Source organism: Prenolepis imparis, unplaced genomic scaffold (assembly GCF_030444845.1).
Source record: "Prenolepis imparis isolate NDT839.2.m4 unplaced genomic scaffold, iyPreImpa1.0 SCAF_2, whole genome shotgun sequence".
Lineage (NCBI taxonomy): Eukaryota > Metazoa > Arthropoda > Insecta > Hymenoptera > Formicidae > Prenolepis > Prenolepis imparis.
In genome coordinates this window covers 8,819,035-8,838,352 of record NW_028141160.1, presented here as the reverse complement: position 1 = coordinate 8,838,352, position 19,318 = coordinate 8,819,035, and the positions used below count along the sequence as shown (strand labels likewise).

The 19,318-nt window shown below is 31.3% G+C and overlaps 1 protein-coding gene across 2 annotated transcripts; it reads right to left on the bottom strand.

Moving 5' to 3' along the window:
- Positions 1-389: 389 nt before the first annotated feature.
- Positions 390-18,179, bottom strand: LOC145948501 (neurotrimin). Of its 2 annotated transcripts, XM_083058195.1 has the most exons (7): positions 17,831-18,179; positions 17,150-17,268; positions 12,561-12,730; positions 8,219-8,429; positions 6,374-6,501; positions 1,615-1,783; positions 390-1,407 (listed from the first exon to the last, which is right to left on the bottom strand). In XM_083058195.1, the coding sequence occupies exons 2-7, from the start codon at positions 17,187-17,189 to the stop codon at positions 1,301-1,303; spliced, it is 825 nt and encodes a 274-aa protein (XP_082914321.1). In that variant the 5' UTR covers positions 17,190-17,268; positions 17,831-18,179; the 3' UTR covers positions 390-1,300. The 2 variants fall into 2 exon arrangements, with proteins under 2 accessions (XP_082914321.1, XP_082914317.1); XM_083058191.1 differs by having other exon boundaries at positions 17,150-18,179.
- Positions 18,180-19,318: the final 1,139 nt, after the last annotated feature.

Genomic DNA, 19,318 nt, shown 5'->3' with positions numbered 1-19,318 from the left:
AATTATATAATTATGATCTTCTATATTTTATTTATCGCCTTTGCATTAGAGCTTTACATCAGTCGTTCGAAGTGATGTAAATCTTATCAAATAAATTGTTTAATATAAAATGAGGTGTTATCAGAGTGAATATAAATATATCGACTCGATAGAATTTTGACATGATCGTAGCACAAATATTCATATTCGATGATATAGTCATTGAAATAAATTTTTTGTAATTTTGTTACAAAACACAACAGAGATTTATAAAAATCTTTTTTTTTTGTATCGAAGATAATCATTGTTTTTTAAAAACTTCATACGAATGACCCTATTATTTTAATGTGACATGTTCAGTCATGCGTTATTCTTATTTTAGCGCAGTTTTACACATCTCGTATCTTATATATATATATATATATATTTTTTTTTTTCTCGTACGTGTCCTCGCAACATAATGATAGATTTTAACATATTTCTATGTTAAAATGTCTAATATGTTTATTAACAGTAACATGTACACGTTTTTTTTGGCAAGCATAACGTATTGTCTTGTAAACCATGATAAAGCAAATGTAACATTACCTGCTGCTCGGATATGAGCCTTTTGAATGAAATAGTCGACAATTATTTTTATAAATATATCCGATTTTCGTTACCCTGTCTTCGCCCGTTCGCACTCTCAGATCGCACATTTTGACGATATTTTAGCAGCAACGAAAATCTGCTTCTCCGTTTATACATTTTCTTGTAAGATCGTTCTGTCATTTATTTTCGAGGATTTATCGTTATCCCCGCGTTCTTATTTCTTTAAATAGAAATTTAATACGCCTTCCGTTTTCCAAGGTACAACTTTTCTGTCTATTATATATTCATCTATAGATTTTGCGAGGTACGCTCTTATTGACGTAGATAATATACAGAGATATTTATAAGTCTATAAAGAATATTCAATATAAAAAAAAGACAGAAAAAATTTAATTGAAAGATATATTAATTATAAAAATGATTCAATTTAAAAATATTTTAACAATAAATGATAAAGAATGATATATGTATATATATAACAACATTATATATATTCAAACATACAATATATTAAAACAAATATAAGTCATGCGTTTTATCGTAAAAAGACTCGAACGTGCAGTTTATTTTATCGATCTTCTCTGTTATTCATACGAATTTTTTTTTCTGTAGAGTGTTCAATGATAGATAGTCATGCTATCTTTTCTCGAGAATCAAGTGATAAAAAAGCGAAAAAAAAGAAAGTCGAAAAAACATTTTAACTAACATTTATAATGGTCCACTTCTACGTCTAATAAGGATGATTCAAAAAGGTCAGAAGCGTCGTCGAGATCATTACAAAAGGTAAATTGGCTAATCTTAGCTGCCCGCCGTGTTGCATCGCAGCCGGATGTTCCCCTGCAAGAATCAGATTAATCTTTTCTTTCTTTTTTTTTTTAAGTAGCACAAGTTTGCGGGGAAATATTTATTTTTTTCGCAATACACTCCGGATAATCGGAGCTGAATAATAACGCATAGAGATAACTATTAGGCATATTAAGCTGTTATATAAACGTTATAACAACGTAACAGCAGGTGCGTTATAAGATTAAGAAGTATACATACCATTAAGTACATGAACTAAGACTGTCTTTGTGTTGGCGTTACTGGGATGGCAGGTGTATTGTCCGCTATCCGCCGGTTGAGCACGTTGAATTAAAAGGTATGACGTCGTTACTTCGCCCTTCTCCGTGATAACCGATACCCCTCCTCTCGGACTGTCATAATTGATCGCCTGTCATGTTCAGGTCCCGGAAAAATGTTATTCTAATTAAATTTCTTCCTACAACGCTTATGCACAATAGCGTTTATCAAATCGAAGAGGAAATCTATTAATTAAATGATTGATTAATCTTCAGTTGAAAAAATCGACACTGATCGGCGACATTTCTAGGAAAATTTATTGTAATAAAGTAATTGGATTTTTTTCTCTTTCTAAATATAAATGTAACAGATACGAAATTAATCTTTAGCGAGTTTTTTATTATTTTAAATCATATATATAACAATAATTGCAATACAATGCAATAATTCTCTACATAATATAAGAGAAACTTTCTCGTATATGTTATGAATTTATTTAATTAAATATATTTTTGCATGATAGCGTATGCTATTATGTTTGTATTTCACGAGTATATCTCCTCTGTGCAAATGAAAAACTGAGTAAAACTCTCCTTCGTTCGGACTCGCGATCGCATTTCCTGGTTTGTAAACTGGTGGAAATCCAGTCTCAGAAACTTTGAAAATCGATAATAGCGCAGATATCATTTTATGTCTGTATTTCACTGAAACTCATAATGTTTCAGAGCTGAACTTATAACACTTTCAAAATAAATGATTTATATGTCACTGTTGCAAAATGGATTTCAAAAACTTTCAGAGCCTTCTGAAAAGGTACTATATAAGTTCAAAAATATATAACTGCAACTTGATATATTTTATCTGTTTTATATTAAATATCTTTGTTAAATTAAATATATTTTTATATTAAATATATCTCTTTTATATATATTTGATTTCCTTCCTGATACGGTTTATATTGAGTATCATTTCATATTTCGATATCTGATAATTCCTTTGAGTTTGTATCTACTTTTAATTTAATGTTTCTCCATTGATTTCGTTTATTTTCATTTCATTAATTTTTCTTGTCAAGTTTTCGCAGTCTCTACATTGCAATTTGAGCAAGTATATTTTATTCCTCTCGTGTTGGCTGTTTAGTAAGGCAAGAATAATTTTTTTGATCGAATCATACTGGTTATTACATTTCTGCGTTGCAAATTTACAACATAATATTTAATTATTATCCGCAATACCATATATCCATATATATTGCATATTGCAATTACGTAACGCACATTAATTTATCGAAAGCTTTCGTCCGTAGGTAACAGCTTGTGCCTCTTTAATATCGTAACATATAACAGATCGGATTGATTTATGTATTTCGGACCCGCGCGAAAAATGTGACATGCAAATATCTCCGAAACGGTCTGAGATATCAAAAATTCTGCTTGATTTTACATGTGCCTGTTTCATGCAAAAATTTGAAAGAGTCTGCGTGTGTTTTCTATTCCACATACTAAAAATGACAAAATATTTTATTTGTTTTTCGTCAGTATGAAAACAAAATATTCTATTTTCATTCTCTTTTTATGCTATACGCGAATCAGATATGATTTGTTCAAATTTTTTCAATCAAGACAAAAATCCAATTATAAAACAAGTTTTCTGCATTTAATTGAGTTCTAATAAGCCATACGTATATGTACAAAGAGACACAAATTTAAATAATTTATTATTCAAAACATGTGTACGAATGTATATACAAGTGTGTCACTTTTTTGTATATAGATATATGATATCGTTACGCTTATATGTACGTTTCGTCTCTCTACGTACGTTTCTTCTTTAATCAGACTGATATTTTTTCTAATAATGTTTCTTGTTTTTACGTTTCTCAAAAGGAATTTACTGACATTCCATATCTCAAAGCTTTAGTGTTTATTAAGGAGTGATTGCAATAGGTTGCGGTTCTCTATTCATTTTCTGAGGAAAACCACAAGTCTGTGAACCGAAACGTCAATGAATAAATCTGTTCCTTTAAAGGGATTTACTGACATTCCATGTCATAAACCTTTAATGTTTATTAAAGGATAATTGCAATAGGCTGCGGCTTTTTATTCATTTTCTGAGAAACGTTACAAGTTTATGAACCGAAATGTCATTGAATAAATTTATTTTTTCATGATCGATTCGTGTGCCAATTACTTAAACTTAAATGATATTACAAAAATATTTATAAAATAAGGGATGGTTACATTTTACACTTCCATTAAACTTTGATTAAATATAAAATTTAATTTTAGTAATATAATTTAGAAAAAAAATGTTCAGCGCTTTTGATGAATATAATGTTAATATATTCTCAATTCGCGAAAGAGTCGATCCAGTGCGCATCAACGTCTACATGTCATTACTACAACTACATGCCGTCAGTAAATTCCAATGTAACAATGCCGACGGCTGAGTGCTGTCGACGGACCGCAAAATGTCAAAAATTCTGAAATTTTAGAAAATTTAAAATATCAAGTCCACAACACTCAGCACAAAAATATCTGTATTTTTATATATTTGTTGCAATTCTCGAATATCACGCCAATATTATTGAGAGATTCTCTGAATACGTAATATAACGTCATTTCTACTCTACTTTACGACTCTATAATCTTTATATTTTCAATTAATATTTATATAGAATACTTTCTAATATATATGAAAAATGCTGCAAGGATTAGTCTTTCAATCCAACATTGTTTGTGTTTCCGAGTTTTGTTTCCGAGTTACACAGTCTTCGTTTTATTTTATCTGAAAGATTATTTCGAACAAAGAGGGGTCATACTGGAGGGGCCGCACTTTGTCGGGATTTTTAAAGTCCGATAAATTCCAGTATGATTCTTTCAAGTTAAAATGTTTGTCTGAAAATATTCAGAGAAATCAAATAATAATCCAACGCTTTTTCTGCGGTGTAACCTCCTTGAATTAGGTTGATCTTGTGTAAGCCTTTTTAATGAGAATATATAAAGCGGATTACACCATGGATAATACCGATTGCTCAAGTCGGTGGAAGTGCTGGAAGTGAAATTCGCTCGAATGCTACTGTTATTTGAGTTTTTTTTGCCAGCGATAATTTTATTTGTCTCTAGTTGTTAAATTTTTTGCGCGTGTTGGTACTTTCAATTGTTATATTTCATTTAGTTTATAATTGAATATATAATGCATGATATATAATGATAAATTCATGTAATTAGATTTAATAGAGAAAGTGAACGGAGACTAATATTTGTGCAAAATCAATTATACCAACAAGACAGAAACGTGATTGCGCGTTCACCAATTATTTATGTTACATATGCTATGCATATCTCAACAGACATAATTCTCCCTACAAACGGGGGGATTAACTGGGTCATAGGGATGGAAGGAATGCGTGCGACGAGACAGACGGAAAATACGGGGCTAACAGAAATACGCGTCGAATTTTTCACTCCGAGTTTGAGCGAACACGCGAGATCGCGATAGAATTGGCTAGTACAGATGTGCAATAGCATCGGAAGGGGATAGAAAGTGAATGATGAGGAGGACGAACGTGAAAGAAAATCTCTGCGTATGCGACACGAAAGCTTACAGGATCGAGAGCTACAAAACAGATAGGGGTTTGGAGAAAGAAAGTCAAATTCTTGGGGAAATAGAGTAAGAAATAACGCGACAGACGGATGAGCAAGATTTGGACCCGCAGGTGAGGATTGCGATAATCGGATTGTGAAAAAGGTCTTCGAATAAAAGAAGAGAAAATGAAAGAGATAAATAACCTGTGAAAAAAAGAAAATGAATTTGCTCGTAAAAGAAGCGAAAGAAATGGCAACAAAGAGAGAAAAGAAGAACAGATATTTAAGAATAATTAAGTTTAAAATGACATTAATCAGTAGACTTGAATGGAGATTACTCTTGTACTATATATAATAATAATAAATAATAATAATAAAATAGAAAATAAAGTACTAGAAAATAATATGTAAAAAAAAAAGATAAGAGAGTTGGCGCACCGAACTATGAATAATTAGACTAGATATTTCTAAATGTATATTTATAAAATCAAAACTCTATAAATTTTAAATTAAGTCAGCGTCGGTAAAACAATAGTGAAAGACTGAAAATGTAAAAAGGAACGAGGATACAGTGCGTATAGTATTCGTAAAGAAATGGAAGACACTGCGCGAAACGGCGAGAGAGTTAATGCGATGAACTGTGTGTCGGTGGAGCTCGAAAGTAGGAATATAAGACCTAAGTAGAAACCCACAAGATACAAAGACAGACACGGAGAAATAGATGTTATATAATGCGACCAGGGTTAGTAAAGCACATACTGAAGAAACTTTACGCGGCAAAGGAGAAAGAGAAGGATAAGAGGTTTTGAAGTTGAGAAATGAGATGGAGTTACCGCGATGTTCGTACATTTAAAAATTGAACAAGGAGAAATGCTCTCTAGACAGGTAATATTAAAATTAAAAGTTTCCTCTTTTGCAAACTCGGAATCTTAGACTTAAAAACTTGTTTAAAACGAATCACACGAACGGATCGAGCAAGCGCGATTCGAATAAGAGATGATAAGAAATTACGGTGAAATGAAAAGATGCGGATTTAAAAGTTAATGTCTTTTATGTGACAACTTAGAAATAATGATTGAAAATTAATTTGTCCTCTTTCTTCTTGAAATTACTTTCAATTTAGTCAAACAAAATTGCACTTAATGACAACATACCTCATTATTGTGAGTCCACTTAATGGTAAATGGTGGTTCAGGACTGTGTCGTACGACACAGGTCAAGTTCATAGTGCTCTCCTTGTTTATATACATTTCTGGTTCTCCAATAATTACCGTCACAGGCTCTGTGGGGATAAGGATAAAAATATACACACATAAAATTATTAAAATAATCTGATCGATAATATCTCGAGCAAGCATTATGTTAATTCGCAAAGAGATCACATTATTACATCGATAGATGAATTTTTCCTTTTAAATTATTATTGCAAAATACGGCGGGAATTTGATTAACTTCTCAAACTTAGTTTCACTTAAACTTAGTTTCAATTTAGATTATCATAGAATTAACAAATAACATCTTACGACGCTATAAAACATTTATATGGTGATAAGAGAGGTATCAATTTTATGCTCTCTCTTCGATTTTAATATAGTTTGTAAAAAAGATCCTATCTGTCAGTTTCACTTAACAGCAATTTTAATGGGCAATTTAAACTACAAATTTTTTAATATTATAATAGATAGACATTGTAATTTATTTGACGAACATACGAGTTTAATGAAAACCAAGAAAGAAAGAAGCGGAAATATTCTAGATTCATAAAGAATTTATATTTTCCAATTACATTTATTATGTGACTTGCAGTTTCTTTGTTTCATTTGAATATAATTAAACGCCATTGGCATAATAGGTTAATAAAAAATAATAAAAGTTAAATAGACAAAAAATTTGATTTATACATATTTTCGTGTGTTAATTCATTTTTTCTTTTATTCTTAATTAAAGCTTTTATTCTTTTTTATATTTTACAATTTTACATTATTTCACTATAATAAACTTTAATGACAAAAATAGTATTTATTTTAACAAATACAAATTTATAAAGATTAAAATAAAAGATAAGTTATAATGAATAACTCATCATAAAAGTTATTAATGAATAACTTATCACTCAATTGTATTAAACTATTTGTTACTTGTTTGCTTATTGCTTGTTATTATTATATGATTAGAAATATCAATATTATACATAAACCGACATATATAATATATAATAGCAGATGTTTCTAATAATAAACAATAATACGGATAGAGATTAATATTAATGTATCATCAATGCGATAAATTATACTTTATATATACATATATAATTGTTATTTTCAGAATATTAAAAGAAGACTTGTCGCAAAACATTTTTGATATTCAATTTTTGTATATAATATCAATTATTGGAGATCTATATAAATCTGTATTTTAGAGGAGATTGATATTAAATGGTTAATATATTAAGTTAATACTAAGTTCAAAATTAGAGAAGCTGATTAAAGTTCCTATCCGCAGAACGAGCGAGCATGCATAATAATAGAAATTTATAATCGCGAAGTTCCCGGAAACTGTGCAATCTGTCTGACGAGCTTCGTACAAACTTCAACGAGCCTCATAAAAATCCTGAGAGAAAGGAAGAGAAGTCGATATCCCGATTTCATAAACCGTATCACCTCGTGATAATTTAATTCTTCCGATTGAATTCGCGTCGTGAGACGCGAATGCGAAGCAGAGATCGCGAGGACGAGGTAGCAGGTAAAATATCTAGGAATCGCGTGTCCCCATTGAGAAACACTTCCCGCAAATGATTAAGTCACACAATGAATCACCCACGGTGGTGTAAAGCAAATGCCGTGAGTATATCGCGATGCACGTGGGGTGCACATTAAACTTCCAACAAGCAAACAGATATAGCGTGAATTTCCGCGTCGCGGTGAAATCAGCACGACGCGGTCTCTGGCTGCTGGTGAAAAACCAGATAAAAAGGGAGCAGTAGAGAGGTAGAAACTCACCGACGACAGAAAGGAGCATGGAATGACCTATGGGCGGCGTCGTGGATACTTGACACTCGTATGTGCCAGAATCTCGTCGTTGAGGGTATTTTACTTGTAGCGTCCAGTCCTCCGAGTGCGGAGAATGTAACGCGACGAATCTCTGGTCCGATGTATACGTCTCGACGCCCACGGTGAGGAGATGGATGTCCCTGTGTCTCACCCATGACAGCTGGAAAAAGAAAAAAAAAAACACACCCCCGTATCCTTCTCGTCAGATGTTCACGCCTTGCTCGCCTGTAATTTTGCACAGCTGCGCTTCCGAATGAGAAAAACCCACACAAATCGATCAATGAAGAAAGGGATTGCGATCGGTAGATATAATGTAAATGGATTGGAATTTCAATATATATATGGACGTATAAAAATGATCTTCTGATAAATGAAAGGAGCGAAAGATTTATTTTCCTTCATATAGCGCGCATGAAGAACCGAATTCGTGAAAAAATTCATCACCGATTACAATGTCTCTGATTTCGACGTTATACAATATTTCATATTTTGCCGATAACATTCGACGGATCGTGCTCTTCACCGCACAGAGAGAAAAGATCCACGTGATTGATTTACATAAACGCAGTGTGCGTTCGAGCGTATTATATTAGCGGGAACGCGGTCGATATTGAAATACCGAACACGTAGAATGAAAATGCGTATTCTCCCATAAAAACGGCTTCATTGAGTTTTGCACGCGTGCCTGGCGTACTAAAGTTGAGATGAAAAGGGGCAAAGGTGCAGGCACAAGAACCGTGACGCGGCTTTTGTTCCTGTGACGCTCAGTTACGTTCGATCCAACACTAATGAAAAGCGCATATTCGATTTTAGCTTAAAAAAAAAAAAAAAATATATATATATATATATATAACAACCGTACGATTGTATTTTTGCTTCTAGCTCGCAAAAGAATACCTCCATCGACGAATGCAAAGTTAATCCTTGAAATAATTTCCAGATTCAATAATTTAATTGTATTTCGATTCTAATTAAAAAGTAATGCGATTTGAAAAATATAATTGAACGTTATAAATTAATTCAATTAAAAGTTATTTTATTTAAGAAATATAATTAGCTACAAAAATTGTTAGACAATTTTGTTAAAATTAATAGTATAATAATGCTATATATATTTTTATTTATTTCTTAATCCATGTCTTACAGCTTTGGATGGTTTTCAATTTTTGTAGCTGTCTTTTTTTTTATAATTTTGTATAAATGTGTAATAGTGTAATAGTTTTGTATAAATGTGTTAAAATATATTTTTTTACGTAATAAAACGATGTATATTTTCCACGTTTTATTATATATAATAAGATTTATTATATATAATAAGATTGTATTAATTTTCAAATTTATTATCTTCAAATGACAAGTTATAACGTAATGCAAACATTTATTTAAAATTATTTACAAATTATATTTTATATTGAAAAAGTTCATCTGTGTATAGAGTAAGAGTTATATTTATATAGTTGTAGTTATAAATCATATCTAATAAATAATTAATAATTTATAATTAAACTACCTCAGATAACTTGAATAAATCAGATAAAACCAAACGAAAGAAACCGAATACAAAACAAATAAAGCTAATTATATTAACTAACCTTGCATTTAAAAATTGGCAATCTAGAATTGAATTGAATTGAGAGTTGAATCTGAATTGGATTGAATGGATTGTGAAAGTTGAAAATTTGAATCTGAAAATTTAAATGTGAATAACTGAACTAATATAAACTAAACCAAAATCAAAACAAAATTTATAAAATAACATTTAGAACTTTGAAGTATTTTTTTAAGATGAAAAAATTATAATAATATAATAATTAAAATATTATATTTAAAATATTTTATAAAAAATATATTTTTTAAACATTTTTTAACATATTTTTCTGAAAAGGAAAGAAGAAAATGTTTAATTAAAATTAATATATTTATACTTTTGAATATGGGTATAGAATGAAACTATTATATTGAAATTTAACTTATATTGATTGTGATTAAAATAATTTAACGCTCTTTGTTCATTTCACTTCAGTATTCATAGAGATTTGCTCGCGCGCATGTCGACCTATATTTCCTATATCCTACAGATGCACTTTCAATGTGAAATACGAAGGAATATTTGTATATACATATATGTGATTCCCAAGCGGGATATACTTATATAAAGTGAAAAGATCGATTTATCAATTTACGTTAAATTTTTACATTTTCGAATATTTCTGGTAGTCATCATAACATCAGAAATCTCCGTGCTTCTTCTTTCCATTTTCTCTTCGTGATTATAGCATACAATTTACTACCATCCGTAAAAAGTCACACAAGCAAATAATCTTAAGCTTTCAGAAATCCATTTTGAAAATGTCAATATGTGCATTCAAATATGATAGTGCCTGTAAGTGCACAATTCTTCGAAAGCGATGTATCGAATGTACTTTTCTGATCAATGTACAATAACGTATAATAACGTATAATAATAATAAAAGTCGCATTATTAATCATACATATGTATAAATTAATATCACATATTCATTTTTAACAAAATATGCTTCCATTTAATTTTAACGAATAATAATACTGAATAATAATCAAATATTATATTAATATATATCCAGTGACAATAAAAGATATTAATATTGTGGAAAATGTACATCGTTTTATTATGAAAACAAATATTTTAACTACCTACGCACAGTTGCAGATTATATCGTTGAAATTAAAAATGTACTCCTCTTTCTCATAAATAATTTTAAAAGTCAGAATTTTAGTTATTATTTTCGTATTAATTCGTCATTGAAGATAATAAGCTTTCCCTAAAAATTAACGCCAGTGTGTATAAGGCTGGGACATGCAAAATTTACATTGCTCTGTGAAAACGTAATTCAACTACGCATGGACGCAGCAAAGAGACAGATTGTGCCAGTGAAATATAAAAAACGGTGTTAACGAAATAGGGACGAGCAGTGCGAGCAAAAACTCAGACGCGAAAGATGCGAAAGAGTGTGCTTTTTTACTAAAATTTCTCTCAAGCGTACTGGCGCATGAGGTGGATGTAAAAAAAAAAAAAAAAAGAAAAAATAGAGATACACAACGCCCTTTTATACAACTCTCTTGACTATCCTTGTCTGCGCGATGTTCCACTTCTTCAAATAAGTATCTCTCATGATGAGTTAACTTTATTATACATGTGGTGACACACACACACACACACACACACACACAAATAAACACCGTATACAACAAGGACATAAAACTGCGTGTCAAGTTTGAAACTAATCGAGTTTCATAACTCGTATAAGTTTCACGACATCGATAGTCACATCTTCTTCGGGCTTTTCCTTTATAATCTATTCATAAACTTCTGTAAATGATACTATAATGCAAATAGCGCACTTCTATATTTATCTCTCGCGATATAACGCTTTTATATCATTTGGTCATATGTTTGATTTATTATGAAAATATAAATATAGTATAAAAAGGAGAAGAGAAAAGAAATATACAAGTTACACAATATGTAAGAGAAAAAAAACTGATTGTGAGTTATGTGCTTTGAATCAATCTGTTTCTGGCAAAAGTATTTCTGGCTTACTTTAAGAATATTACCGCTAAGAAATATTTTTAACACTGACAGTCAATTTTTCGATATATTGGAGATGAAAGTGGTACTCACAAGCTGGAATGCATATTTATGGGACTAAAATTGAACATTTCTTCTTCGATATTGCAAGGATTTGAGAGTGTGCTAAAGAAATATTTCTTAAAACTTCATCACTCACAAAGAATTCTTAAAGAAGTTAAAATAAACTTTAGGAAACAGAGAGAGAGAAAGAAAAAAAGAGATAACTCTCTTTATCGATACTTATCTATGTGTTCTGCGCCAAACTTATAATATATTACTAAAATCGCATTATATGAAACTTTATTAGTTTTAGTATAACGTGCGCGTGCGGGAGATAATATTAGAATATGAAACGGTATGAATGAATTGTTATTATATGATATTATCGGATATTGTTATATTACATTTCTCATCTCTGTTCTCTTAATCTTTTCACTGATTCTATCCTGAAAAGGATAGTATTAATATAGGGATAATATTAATATAGAGATGAACGAGCTGTATTCAAATTTATAAATAAATTCTCTCTCTCAATTATTAACACACTTGATATTGAGATAAAAATGTGAATTACACGCACACACATGTATATATGTATATGCATGTATATACGTCATTGCATTATTTTCTTTACAGAAATGGAAATTATATTTCTTATAAAATAGAGGATATTTTACATACCGTTCGGTCGCCTAAATTTCGCACTCGACACTTCAACGTTGCCGTTTGACCGACGAGGGCTGTCACATTGCGAGAAACGGAGAAATCAAAATACGGCCCTCGATCGAGCGGCTCCGATGCGCGATCCTCGTATATCCTTTGGTCGGCCATACAACGGGTAGGTCCTTGCACTTTAAGCAAACAAAATATTATATATTAGCGAGTGCTGACTGCATCTTTTAATATAGCGCGAGATATAATTTACACTGTTCAAAAAAGTATATTTATCATCATTTCGTTCTATCTCGAATGCATTATTAGAAGTCGCTTTCCAATCAATTAAACGAGTTAAAGTTCAAATCAAAGTATTGGATTTTTCTTCTCATTACGGTTAAAAAAGAAAATAATTAGCTAAATAAATTCTTAAAAGAAATTCCAATATTTTTAAACGGGCTTTATATTTTTTAAACATTTTTCTAACGTTGCTTGGGTCTTCATATACATTGTATAATAAACAAAAACGATTTATTAATGCGGTATACAGTATATCCCGTGCGGTAGTTTACGTCATAAAAAGCCGTATTATTCTCGGGTTAACGATGTCTTTTAATTCTTATTACTTGTTCCCTGTTACACGATAACATAAAATTAAACGTGTTGTGCCCGTATATGAACAAATTATATATTATATTTTATTCTATAGTTTTGCATATACGTAATTAAATAATTTTTCATAAATATTTTAGCGGTTACAGACAAACATAAATCGCCGCAGAATATAATTAATCTTTAAGAACTCTCAGTTACTTAGAAGAAGTATTTTAAGATAAGATAAAACCATAAAATATAAGATAGAGAACCTATATTTTTTATCAAGTATCTCTTCTGCCATTTTTTAACACCATTATCGGAGAATAACTTTTTGTAAAAACGCCTCTTTTCTTACAACCAAAGAAAAGCTGTTAGAATCTGCAAGATGGCAGTTAAAAAATGAGGACATCTTGCTTGAAAAAAAAAAAAACGTCTTGCTTGCTAAAGAAAAGAACAGCTATTTGAGATAAAAAAATATGCAAAATATCTACTTCTATAATGAGCAATATTATTGGAAAATAATGCAATAAAATAATACATTCATTATTTTTATTTTTCACTTGATTCTATTGGGTTTTCTCTAAAATTAGCAGGAAATTTATATATAGATATATATAAAATTATTTTTTGTAAAATTTTGAATCGACTTTTGCTTTCTAAAAAGATGTCAAGATAAATTATCATTCTTTTCTACCACAATTTTTAAAATATTGATATTTAGTATCTTTCATAAGAAAATCTGAAATTAAAATTCTCTTTAAATTAAAATTTATTCTAAATTGAACGATAAATAATGTTTTATTACTCATTTACGTCTAAAGCTTAATTCGTGTAACCCTTTATTATACAACTCAAGAATTCTTTATTCTTTTGTGAGCCTTTGTGATATTTTATAATGTATATCATTTTGTTTTGATCTTTTATTTTTTCTTCTGATTTATTTCGCATTTGAACTTCCAGTAATGTTAGTCTTTTTATCAAAAAGGTGTTTTCTCTACCACATGTTTTATATTTCAAAGTTTACTTTACCTTTCTCTCCTTAAAACTTCCTTCTTAAATTTCTCTCTTTTACAATTTTAGAAAGTTTATAAAAGCAACTCATGTATATATTGAATATTAATAAACGTATACATATATATGTGTGTCTTTGCTTCTGAAAGTGCTCTCGCGTTTTGCACGGAACATTGAATGTTTAACATTTGACTGTAAACACGATTGTGTATTCTGATTCAATATACCAAGTAACATAACATGCCTGTATCCATAAATAGCCGTGAAATAGCAAAATCATAAATTGACAGAGTGAACTCTCCATTATTCGTTTATCAAGTTCTCTAACATTGTGAATCGTCCATCGTTCACGGGAAAGTTTGTAACTTTAGTTGAATGTACATACTCCGTATATATGTAGACATTTCTATATAAGCGCCAACTTGACGGAGGAGTACGCCTTTCGTAACATTAATAGGGAAAATGTGTAACAACGTGAAAGAGCTTCTTATGCATAACAAACTAGATGCATATAAGAAATATGCAGAATATTCGCGCGCTCTTTTCCAAAAGAAAAATTCCGTTCACGATATCGGCCGCACAGTTTTCGAATCCGATAAAACCGTCGTCAGAGAACGGTGCGTTAAAAATAAATGTGGCTCCAAAAGGGTAACTTTAAAGGGATGCAGGTAGTTGTGCGAGTAAATATTTACCTCACCGCGCTTTCGTGGGATTTGCGCCGTCCCGCATAACCCACGTTAAAATACATATCAGGATTTTCATCCTTCCGGTCGTGTTTTCTTCGTGCTTTACAGCACTTACTCTTACAGCAATGTACAGTAGATTTAATTTTCCTCGTGTACTTCTTATTCATATATAAATTCGATTCATTTTGCAACTAATTGTGAATGTAGTCAGTTTTGCAGTCTCAAGTTTGAGCTTCATTTAATTTTAAGCTAAGCCTAAAACTATTAATGTTAAACACGTTATAAGAGCGCGCGCGTTTATATCATCTCAAAAAATATTAGCCTTAATCCTGAGAATAGCTTTAAAAAAAATATTCTATCCTTTATTTTTATCGTAACTTTGAAACAATGACATGACTCTGGCATATGAAAAACATCTCTCTCTCAATACAATTACATTCTAAAAATGTTGTATATTTTTTAATATGAAAAATTATCTTATATTATACCGAAAATTTTATTTAATAGTTTCTTTTCATTCTTATTTTGTAATTTTTATAAGTTTTGTCTCTTCTAATGAGTTGTCCTTTATATCAAACTCTTAATAAACGTAATAAATATTGATATGTTTGTTAACAGAAAGAATAATTCTATTTGTTATAAAACATAAGAATTGTTATTTTTTTACACGATATTATTATAAGATTGTTATAAGAAAACAAGGGTTGGATTCCTGAGGATGCGTACTTGTCAAATTAGCGTTTGCAGGTGGATGAAAAATTTCTGTTCAAAATACAAAAATTCAATATAAAGCTTTATGATACGCTTACTGTTGAACGAACAGTAAAGTCAAGTTAAGATAAAGGCAAAAATGATTAAAGTCATTGAAGTGAAAATAATTAAAATTATACGGCATTTTAAACAATACAATTTTAGCAATATAATCTTTTGTATTACAAAAAATATAGATTAAATAAGAATATTTAGATAACAAAAATTTATGTGTATATTTTATAATATAACTATAATTTGTTTTTTAATTAATATGTAATAATTTTTCAAATTTTAGTACGCGTAAGCATGAAATGGTGCAGAATATTTTGCGAAAAAAATTATAATATTAATAACCGCAACAGCGGAAATTTAACCAAAGAGGAAACAGGAAGATATAAATATTAATTAAGTATGATATTATTTTACACACAATTATTTATTATGTGTAAAAATGTGCAAAAATGCATTCTTTGCATAATATGTTGTATCAAAAAAAGTTCAAGTTATATGTGTTTGCATTTTATTAATTGTCTTTTTTAGTGCTTTGTGTTATTATGCACAATATTAGACCTTGTCTCTTTACATCATAGCTATACATAGGAGTTTCGGGTTAATTGCTGTATAAACTCGTATTTTGGACAAAGCTAATGTTAAGACTAAGTTATTACAAAGTTAAGGCTAAGTTTGGAAGCTAACTAAATCCACTGTAATATACTGTGTCAGTATTCCCCACCCCTAAATATATAATATTACATCGTGATTTCTCGCGAAAGGGACAAATATTCAACGCGTATCGCGACATAAAAAGGCAGTTTACGCGCCGCTCGATCTGAACGTGCTTCGCGTAACATCATTAACCTGTTTTGAAAAGAAGAAAAGCAGTTAAAGTTTATTTGTTTGTTGGAATCGTAAAACTAATTTTACTATCGGTATTCTTCGTGTTTTAATCGAACCAGAAACTTTTCTCGAAACAAAGATGATAATCCAACAGTCAAGAATTACTTATGCAGGGTGAATGATCATTAATATTTATTTCTACGATTGTACAAAGTAATATATATATATATATTTTTTTTTAAGTACGCAGATATTTATATGATATTATAATTTTTTTATTATTACGTAATTGTAAATGCAATAATTACTTACTTAGACGAATTACTGATTTTGTTCCTCAATAATTTTGTCAAGTTTAATATTTTCTTCCTTGATTTACAATGATACATTTATGAAATAAAATTGATGATATTCGAGTTTTAAATTTTTAATTGTTTGATATTACTATTTTTAACATTATTTTGAAATCACGTGTAAAAAAAATTTCTATTAAAACCCCCGAGAGAATTTTTCGAACCAAAATACGTATGCAAATATTGTATCAATATAATTGATTGATATTTGGAAGATAACTATCAGATAAAATTTTCACCCAACATTTACATTCATTCTGCGTATAGGTTGGAGAATAGCTAGATATTTATCGTATTTTTCTAAATCCGCTTTTTCCGCTGCAATTGTGCGGAGAGATTTGGCGCGTTATCGGTGTCGAGCGCGATTTATTTGACTCACCCGAAACCAGCAGACCGAGGGTTAAGATTAGGCACCTCATTTTTTATCTCTCATAGTCGTTTCGGAGTGCTGGTCGATTTCCTCCTCGTGTACTGTTGTGTCCGATCTCGAAGCGAATCCTGAAGGATGAATGACTTCTGCAGGCCGTAGAAAAAAAAAACTGCCCGCGAATTTCGCTTGTACTTTGCACAGTGAAAAAATTAGCCGGAAAATAAAAGACTCTCAAGACGAGTTTATCGAATAAATCGACGATTTCCGGTTTTTCTTGCCTCTAAGCTCCATGGCATCGTTACGTCCCTACTTTGTAACTGCGAATTTACAGCAAGACGATTGCTCATCGCGACGGCGGTGCCGGGTCGTTATTTTCCTCTTTCTATATCGCGTACAGCCCGCATAGTCCGCTTTCAAGCCCGCTTAATTTGCTAACAGCCTCGCGATCTAGATTCGCGTAATTGAAAAGCACCGGCTGGGCGTGATACATGCATCCTTCCGGATCTTTGTCTCTCCCTCGTCCGTTTGCGACCCTCGTCTTATCGCATCCTCGATGAAATCGCCCGTTTGATCGTCATCGCGCTCGCCGTGTTAAAAAAAAAAAAAAAATTACGAAATCAACATATCTTGGAATTATTATTCTCTCTCGCGGTACATAAAAATACAAAACTCGAATCTCTCAGAACTCACTGTCTCTCTTACACGCTCTATTTAATTTCCCTGCAACTTTACGATCTAAGAACATCGAGAATCGACATTATGGGGGACCAGGAATCAATTCCGCCGAGGAAAAACGAACGTGTCGTGAGACAACCACGCATCCTTTTTTCCCATATCGTAATGTCAGGCGTGTCCGCGGCGCGTCCTGACGCCGATCGTGCGCTCGCCGGTTTCTGACACGCGGACCCGATCCCCTCGATAAGGGAGGAACGATCTCGGATGCTGACGGGCCCGATCAGCGCTTAGGTCACTCGTTGCACGGATATCCGAGCGAAACTGAAGAGAACTGACAGTGCGTGCAACGCGGCTTGCTTTGCGCGGCCCTGCGCTGCCCGGGAGAGACGCCCTGCCATCTATCCTCGCACACGCCCCGCTCTCTTGTCCCCTCGACGAGGGTGCAATGTGCGAGGAGAGATGAGGGTGATATTCCTGGCGCAAGCGTGTATGCCTCTCCGTTTTATCGTCGTCGTTTCGCGCACGCTCTCTTTCTCCCGCTCGCTCATCCCTTTCTCTTTCCCGCTCTCTCCCATCGCGCGCAGCATCCCTAGCCGGGAATCCGGGAATCGAATACACCGTCCCAAGATACCACGGCGCCGATTAAACTTGGCAGTGGATTCTCTATAAGATTCATCTTTGTTTTTTCTCGCCCACCACTTCTTTGAGGATTTAAAATGTTTTTTTTTCAATTTTCAGTTGAAATTTCTTAACAGTTAAATAAAAGTTGCATGTATTTTTGTTAACAAAAATGTATTTTACTTTGTAAATAGCAGAGAAGTGAGCGACTGAACGGACGTAAACTTGAACAATATAAATATTATGCGCTGCTCGATAAAATTTTTTATAGCTTTTTATATTTATCGTCATGTTTTTTATACTTTTAGAAAACATAGTCGAAAAATTTTATAGTATTTTTAAATTTTAACACATGCTTCTTTCTCTCTCTCTTTATTTTTTTTTCTTTATTTTTTTACTGCAAAATTAATTTTAAATTTGTTTTATTAACTCATCGTTATATGGTAACTCATAATTTTTTGCTCTCTCGAGGTGAACACCCGTTGCTGTAGAAAGTCTATAAATATATAATATTTTTTTCCATATTTAATAAAAAGATAATTATCACGTATGTCATATGTCTACAATTGATATATCAATGTTCGTATTTTTTTCTATTTTATATGAAATGTTACAAAAGTGTGTCAATAATTTGCTATTATGTAGCGTAATATCGATACGTAATAAATCGAAATTAAAAACGAGATATTTAATATTTGCAATATTTTCTTTAAACTAGAAATAAATAAAAACGAATGAATGATTGAAGGTATTTCGAGGCTTCGCGGCGTCAATCAAATTAATAAATTTTTTTAAAATGTCATGTTTTTCCTATAAATTTCTCATAATTGTTTGAGATTCATTTTTACTATATGTCAGTCGCATTGCAATAATATTCTGATTTGA

Excerpts from the sequence above, each read along its gene's own strand:
- LOC145948501 (XM_083058191.1), bottom strand. The coding sequence starts at position 17,189 with ATGAGGTGCCTAATCTTAACCCTCGGTCTGCTGGTTTCGG. Across the intron at positions 12,731-17,149 it reads CCTCGGTCTGCTGGTTTCGG|TGCAAGGACCTACCCGTTGT; the intron begins GTGAGTCAAATA and ends GTTTGCTTAAAG. Across the intron at positions 1,784-6,373 it reads AGTGGACTCACAATAATGAG|GCGATCAATTATGACAGTCC; the intron begins GTATGTTGTCAT and ends TGAACATGACAG.